Consider the following 8,682-nt stretch of genomic DNA (forward strand, 5'->3'; position numbering starts at 1 on the left):
AGAACAATACAATTACATAAATAACATACTCATTTAAGAATCCAAATAAAACAATAAATTCAAATATTGGCCAATCCCATCTCAATATACCAAACACAACATTAATATTAAGTTTTTGGACAGTAATATTAATTGTAAGCGATACTCTTATTGTAGTGATCAAATATTGACAATAAATTATGTCAAACAATATGCAATCTTTGGACTAACACATTGTTCACACAAAAATACTTTATAATTGTCACACATTTATCATCACAAACATGCATGAAATTCAACCATATATTAACTCAACTTTGGGTTAGTTAATAAATTTATGAATTACATACACACAATATTATAATATTTTTATTAAATTAATTTACACAAAAGAGATCACTTTGGTAATATTTTGTTTCAATTAATTTAATTAAATATTAGATATCTTTAATAAATACTAAAGCCAAAAGTTGAATTTAATTGTTACGGTATTGTTATTATAATTAAAATTATTATTTATTTTAATAAAATAATAATAATAATAATAATAAAAAAACAAAAGAAAGAAAATGCATCATATGCATTCTCTCTCAGGGAACAAACCAAAAATACTGTAACAATTCAATCGCACTGACTTAATAAAAAAATACTGTAGCATTAATATCAAATGCATCACATGCGCATAGAATCCTCACACACAGTATATATATATATATGTATATATATTATATATGTAATTTCTTTTGACATTTTCAATCGTACAGCATTATAAATGCTGCAAAACTTTTCATATCATCCCATATATAAGTTATCACCAACATAAACGAATTGTATGTATATATACAATTCAGCCGCATTCAGTCAAAACAAAATTTCATCGCACATTATATACATATCTTTCTTTATATTGGATAAAACAAAACCAAACATATAAAAAGTCAATCGCATATCAACTATTTATATATATATATATGAACGATTGCAAATTTAATGGAAGACCAATACTATTATATATTCTTAAGAATTAATTTAGGGATGCTCTGATACCAAATGTTAGAATACTGTAAATTTATATATAACCCTAATTAATTCATGAGAATTAAACAATAGGATTAAGGAATAACGGAAGCGTACCGGAGTTCATAGAATCAATTTTATAATGATCTTTAATTGGTATGATCTCTTCCAATTTGCATCAAACCTTTCTTTGAAACTTTTTCTCTTGGTGATGGGATACAAGAGTGAAAAGATACGATGCAAATGGGGACCATTACTCGTTATATTACTAACAGACAAACCTGTTGGTAATATTTATTGACTATTTCTATTTGACCCCTCATCAAAATAGAAATTATCTAATTGGTATCCACATAGTAAAATCATGACAATCATGCCCTTAAGCCATAAATTTTATTCTAAAATAGACCACATAAATTTGACTTATTTATTTGATGACCCAACACACATTTTATATATACAATTGAATCCAATAATTTCTAACACTTACCATTTCCTATAAGTAAACTTTTTCATTTTGTATTAAGTAATCTATCAATTGCTCCTAAAGAGAATAAGTCAAGTTGATCAAAATACTTTGCTGATTGGAAATTTAACATAATTATACACAATTTACAAAACATAACATGACATTAATACATACAACATTTATTAATATACTTCATTTTTAATTGCATTCTATAATTATTCTTTTTTTTTTTAAGCGTTTATATATTACAGCCATGCATAATTTAGGACTCGAACCCAAAACCTCACACACACACGCACCCTCCTATGGCCACTTGAGCTAGCCTCAAGTGGTTTCTATAATTACTCCTATAATAACAAGTAACAATATTCTTAGAATTTATTATTATTATTATTATTATTATTATTATTATTATTATTATTATTATTATTATTTTATTAAGAAATACATCATGTAATATTACTAGATATATCCAACAAATTAGTCTTTAACATAAAAAATTAAAATAATTCTATGGAATATTTACATAACTATAAAAAAAAAATCTAATTTGGATAAATATAGTAAGGAAACTTAATAAAAAAATATAGTATTTAAAATAAAAACTTAACATTTATGAGATATGCCACCCTTTTTTTTTTGGAAGAAATGAGATATGCCACTTTGAATTATCATAAAAAATATTAAAATTTCCTTCATAATATTTTTTTTCAAAAATAAAATAAATAAAACTACAGTGATCGCCAGAGTTGTCACCAGTGCTGGAAAAGACACCGAAAAATTCGCCGGAGTAGCTGTCGGCGCTGGGAAAGTCGTCGGAGTTGTTGTCGGCACCGAAAAAGTCATCAAAATTGGCATAGTCACCGAAAAAATACCAAGAAACTGGTTTCTTGGTAATCTTTTCAGCGACAATGTCAATTCTGACGACTTTTTCGGAGTTTGCTGTCGGTACCGGAAAAGTCACCAGAGTAGCTGTCAGTGTTAGAAAAGTCGTCAGAATTGCTGCCGGCACCGAAAAAATCGTTGGAAGTGGCATTGTCGTCAGACAAATCACCAAAAAATTGGTTTCTTCACCAAGAAACCAGTTTCTTGGCATTTTTCGGTGACTATGCCAATTTCGACAATTTTTTTGAAGTTCGTTGTCGGTACCGAAAAAGTCGTCGGAGTAGCTGATGATGCCGAAAAAGTCGTTAGAATTGGCATTGTCGCCGGAAAAATACCAAGAAAGTGGTTTTTTTCATTAAGAAACTAGTTTTTTGGTATTTTTTCGATGACAATGCTAATTCTGACAACTTTTTTGGCGTCGACAGCAACTCTGATAACTTTTCCGACACTAGCAGCTACTCCAGTGATTTTTCGGGCGCGAGCAGCAAACTCCAACGAATTTTTCGGCATCAGTGACAAATAAAACTGTCTAAACAAATAAAAACATTAAATATGAGATTTGAAAATCTAATTTACATATATATGGCATACCAAATACCATAAAAATACCTAAAAATAAAAAGTTACCATATAAATTGGTCAAATTTAAAAGTTTCATATTTAAGTAAACAACTTTTAATTAAAACCCCATAGTGAGTGCAATTTCCTCTAATTCTATTTGGCTAAGTGGGCTTTTGATTAGTTGTAATTTCTCGTTTATTTTTAGGAGGAAATTAGACTCTATACCCTTTTTATATTGTCCTCTTTTATTTTTACCCTCTTTTTTAAAGTCTTTCATTTTCACATCTTTTTTTAAACATTGTACTAATTTTTCCCCTATCACTTCAAGATACTCTTCATGTGATTCCCTTATGTTAGGATATTTTGGGTACAGTACATATTAAAAGAGGTATGTTTCAATTAAATATAAATTAGAGGTAGATTTGGTTAATTGATAAATAAAAGAGGTATTTTTTAAATTACCTATTTTCATTTGGGGAAAGAAGGCCTCGAGTGGTGTGGCTAATGAACAACCCAACAAAAAAAAAAATTAAGGGAAACTTACAAAAATACTGTTATTTGAGTTAATTAGTTTTACAAAAATACTGTCACACGGAAATATTTTCAAAAATACTGTGTTTTTATAAAACAACAGTAGAACACAAAACAGAACAACTAAAAATAATAGTGGAACAACTAAAAAATAACAAAAACAACAGTGAAAACTTAACACAATATACAGTATAAAACTTACACAGTATTTTTAAAAAAAATTCCGCCCCACAGTATATAAGTAAAAAAATTAGAAATTTCAGTATGTGGTGTAATTATCTCAAAATTAATGGAACTTAAGTTCTCAAGACAAGACCCAACCCAACCTTAAAGGCCCCATTATGGTTTTTTTTTTTTTTTTTGAAAGAAACATAGTTCATTAACAGCAAGAACATAAGATGGGAATCAGAGGAGAAATTCCCTCCCCAAGAAACAAACCTGCCTTTTGACTAGAGATTCTAGTGCTTTTAGCAAGGCCATCCGCAAAAGAGTTCAGACTACGATGAACGTAGGAAAACTTACAAATATCGAAATTCTTAACTAAATCTAAAATAGAAAAAGAAACATTTATAAAAAGCCAATCCAGTGGAGTTCTATGCTGAGCAAAATTGTTTACCACAATTTGCAAATTTGAAAAAAGATGAACAGATCTCCAAAGCGACCGAGTAGCCCAAGAAAGCGCCAACTGAATCGCTTGAGCTTCTGCCTCCAAAGGAGAAGAAGCTTTAGTTTGAGTTGAGAGATAAGCCCAACTCCCATCCGCAAAATCTGTCATTACAACCACTAAACCCGCATCACCATCACACCAAGAGGCATTAATAAAAAATTAAAATATGAATACCCTTTCTACAGAGACTCACTGGTATAATCTTTGGAGCACCCACTGGTTTAGTTTTTAGAGGTTGAGTCAAGCTGCAAAAATCATTAAAGGAGGCATTAATCTTGATAGAAATCTGGTTCAAGTCTGCAGATCCTCCATTTAATCTCACTATGTTTTTATGCTGCCATATCACCAGGGCTACACAACCAAAATACAATAAAAGCTGAAACTTATTGACATTTGGAAATGTAAGAAAAATTGCCTCAATCACCTGAATCAAAGAATTTCCTGGTATGGAGTCTAGACAGCAAGGGAACATACCAGCAAACCAGACCGCTTTAACAACACAATACTCTTTGAACAGGCGAAGACAATTCTCCTCCGAAGCACCACACAAGATACACTCCTTCTCCGATATAAAAGGAAGTCTTGATCTTGTCGGAAGGGCCTCATTAAGGATTCTCCATAACATGATCGCCACCTTAGGATGAATGGATGAATGCCAAATCCATTTCCAAATCTCGAGCTTTGGTCTGAACCTTGATGCCTGATCCACATAGTAAGCATCCTTCACTGAGAAAATACCATTCTTCCTGTTCTTCCACACCAGCTGGTCTCCTACATGGAGGGCGATCCTCGAAATGTCCAAATTTTTCTTTGACATGTCCTCATAACAAATCTAAGACACCATCTCCACATTCTATTTGCCACTGATCGATACATCAGCCACTGTTCTCATAGTGAATCCGTTGGCTTTTAGATTTCTCATAAGTTCTTGAAACTCCACTATCTTTAACCATGGAATCCAAGGTTGTTTCCAAAAGTCATTATGCTCTCCACTGGTAGCCAAGGAGACAGATCCTTTAAGGATTAACTCTCTTGAATTAAGAATACCTTTCCACATATTCGAGTCAGTAGCCTTATGCTTCACATTCCAGAAGGAATAAGAGTGACATTATTTTCTCATCAAACATTGAACCCATGGTTTAGGAGAATCCATTGCAACACTCCAAGCAAGCTTGGATAAAAGCGCTTTATTCATGTCTTCAAATCTTTGAATTCCCAACCCCCCCGTGAGATTTAGGTTGCTACACCTTTGGCCGGACCACTTCTCATAAAGCGATAGACATTGAATAAGAACTTCAGCTTCCCCTTCATTAGCCCTACTAAACAAAATGGTGTCATCGACAAACATTAGGTGAGAAATAGGAGCATCTGAAGGAGCAATTTTAATCCCATGAATCAAACCACCAGCTTCGGCTCCATGGAAAAGTTTAGAAAGGACCTCCTGGCATAACAGGAACAAGAAGGGAGACAGCGGGTCTCCTTGACGCAACCCTCTCTGAGGAACAAATTTCTTGAGCGGGCTTCCATTAAGCAACACTGAGTATGACACACTACTAACACAGGCCATAATGAGTTGGCATCATTTTTCATCAAACCCATTAGCCAAGAGCACTCTGTTAATGAAAGGCCATTCCATTCTATCGTATGCTTTAAGCATATCTAACTTTATCGCCATTAATCCACCATTTCCTCTCTTCTTTTTGATCTTATGAATGATTTCTTGGGTCAGTATTGAAGATTTCGCGATCCATCTACCCGGAATAAAAGCAGATTTTAACAGGGAAATCAATGTTGGAAATTATTTTACCAGGATCTAGATTTACTAACATGTATGTTGGATTAACAACCTAATATGAATTCTAAAACAATGAAAATAAACACATATAAAGTTAGAAAACCTTACAGTGGGTGCAGCGGAATAATATGACTCCTTCCGTTCAGATCTCTAGCCCTTGATTCCTTTCTGTAGCAGAGCATCACCAAGATCTGAACCTGGATCTTCTTTTCTCCTTCTTTGATGCAGAAATTCCATAGTCTTCCATACTATGATTGAGATACCACTTGATGTGTGTGGGCACTACTCATCTCACAAGGATTTCGAATTTTTCTCTCTTTTTCTCTCTTGAATTTCGTGGCTTATCATCCATACAAGAGAAGAGAGCAAGGTTCCTTTATATAGGGAAAAGGGAGAGCACAACTTTCCAAATAAAACAGTTTCCTTAATTACTGTGTAATCAATTAACTGCCTTATTTAGTGTGATCCACCACTTTTCTATTATAGCTAGGCTTTGATTAGCAATTACATGGCAATTAAAAAATAAAAATAATAATTGGGAAACACAAAGGAGTGCTCGGCCATAGAGGGAATATGGGCCTCACTTGGATTTTGCAGTTTCCTCAATTTTATTTCAATTTCTCCAAAAATGCCATTTTTCCAATTCTAATCATTTAAATGCCAAAACTAATTATTTAATAACTAAAATAGATTATTAAATAATATTGTCATTTAAAATAATTATTAATTAGACATACAAAGTCTCTTAATTAATAATTAAACCTAGAAACCCTTTTATTTACGATTTCATCCTTAAACTGTGAGAATTCATAAAGTAGACATAGTCTAACTTTTAGAATTATAATTGATTAATTAAAATCAATTAACTGAGTCTTACAAGCAGTATGGCCTCAACTAGTATGGGGACCATGGGTCTATATAACCGAGCTTCCAATAAGTCGAACCGAATTTACCAAGTAAATTCCCTAACTTATTAATTCCTCATTGAATCCACACTTAGAACTTGGAATTGCACTCTCAGTCATATAGAAACGTTCTATATGTTCCACGATATAGACACGTCATCAGTTATCCATTGTTATAACCCTAATGTGATCAATGATCCTCTATATAGATGATTTACACTGTACAGGATTAAATTACCGTAACACCCTACAATGTATTTTATCCTTAAAACACTTAACCCTGTATAAATGATATTTCACCTAAGTGAAATGAGATCTCCACCATTTATCTTCGTTTGGTTAAGCTCGAAGGAAATCATCCTTTACTTCTATTTGCCAAATAGAAGCTATAGATTCCATATTTATGTTAGCGCTCCCCCACTCAATTGCATTACCCTGTTCCCAAAATGTATGTATTGCCCAGACTAAAAATTAGGCTTAACTAACAAATCAAAGAACACGAATAATACTCTTGAAATTGAGCCTAACCATATCAGGATTTCGATCATGTGATCTAGGATCAACTTATGATATTGAATTTGAATAGATGTTTACGGTAAGTTTCAAAATCTAATTCAAAGTTCAATATCGGTCCATTCCAATGCATACTCTATGCATCCGATACTGGTAAACTTTGCCAATGTCCTGGAAAGGACATAACACTTTTCCAAGGTGTAAGAATACCTATCGCTGATTATACCATGTCAGTCTAAATCCAGTGTTCTGACAAATCAGGGAATCTACTTTTGAACATATAATAAAGATTATATTCCACTGACAACACTATAATCTTTAACCAACTCATATGTTCTGGACTTAAAAAGAATCATACATTATATACCTATAATCATGAAATAAATCATGTGAACCATGCAACATAAAATGTTATTTCTGATCTTTATTAATAAGTAAATCTGATTATATTGAAATGAGTTTTATTTAGGGCATAAAACCCAACAATCAAATCATCCATAATAGGGCATAACCTATTAGAGATAATCTTTGCCACCACCTTGTAAAGGAAGTTGCACAGACTAATTGGCCGAAATTGTTCGATTTTTTAGCGTTTTGGATCTTAGGAATGAGGCAAATAAAAGTGTAGTTCAGCTTGGGATTGATCACCCCTTGGTGAAACACTTCCTTGACAGCAGCACAAAAAGAAGCACCCACTATATCCCAATATGTTTGAAAGAAACACCCCGACATCCCGTCTGGCCCCGGGGCTTTGAGAGGGTGAAACCCGATTACTATTTCTTTGATTACATCCATAGAAGGAATACTAGTTAACAAGGTGTTAGAAGTCGCATCAACTTTCCTTGTGAAGAGAAAATCAAATTCTGATGAGATTGAAAGATTGCAAGAGGAGAATAAATCAAAAAAATAATCATTGATAGTACCTGAGATTTTCTCTCTTTTATCCCACGATCTACCATTCTTATCCTTGAGAGACCACACTTGATTTCTTCTGCTAGGGATAGCAGTAGCAGTATGAAAAAATTGTGAGTTCTGATCCCTAAGCTTGAGCCACAGTTCCCTTGATTTTTGTCTATGCATACTCTCCTTGCGAAGCCACCACATATTCAGTTCTTTTAGGATATCATGTTCTTCTAATATCAGATGAGGCACCAGGTTCTGATTCTGAATCCAAACCAACATGTCTTCTAGCTGTTTAATCATCAAATCACAGTCGCCAAAAGAAAATTTCCTCCAGGCTTGAAGAGCACATCTTGAATTGTACAGATTAGAAATAAAACTTCCAATAGGATCATCCTCCACACTATGCCAAGCTTGTTGGATAGTTGAGTAGCAAGACTCCACATTGTTCCATGCTTCA

At 33.0% G+C, this 8,682-nt stretch overlaps 1 protein-coding gene across 1 annotated transcript; it reads right to left on the bottom strand.

Moving 5' to 3' along the window:
• Window positions 1–4,962: 4,962 nt before the first annotated feature.
• LOC133039415 (uncharacterized) lies at window positions 4,963–5,676 on the bottom strand. Its single transcript, XM_061118313.1, has 2 exons — window positions 5,242–5,676; window positions 4,963–5,187 (listed from the first exon to the last, which is right to left on the bottom strand). Exons 1-2 carry the CDS (start codon window positions 5,674–5,676, stop codon window positions 4,963–4,965), a joined length of 660 nt encoding a protein of 219 aa, XP_060974296.1.
• Window positions 5,677–8,682: the final 3,006 nt, after the last annotated feature.

The sequence above is a fragment of the Cannabis sativa genome, chromosome 6, assembly GCF_029168945.1.
Source record: "Cannabis sativa cultivar Pink pepper isolate KNU-18-1 chromosome 6, ASM2916894v1, whole genome shotgun sequence".
NCBI lineage: Eukaryota > Viridiplantae > Streptophyta > Magnoliopsida > Rosales > Cannabaceae > Cannabis > Cannabis sativa.

What these genes read in the sequence shown, in the direction of transcription:
- LOC133039415 (XM_061118313.1), bottom strand. Translation starts at nt 5,676, where the DNA reads ATGGCCTGTGTTAGTAGTGTGTCATACTCAGTGTTGCTTAATGGAAGC. An exon ending in TGGATTCTCCTAAACCATGG is followed by an intron (nt 5,188 to 5,241) that starts GTTCAATGTTTG and finishes TGGAATGTGAAG; the next exon opens with CATAAGGCTACTGACTCGAA.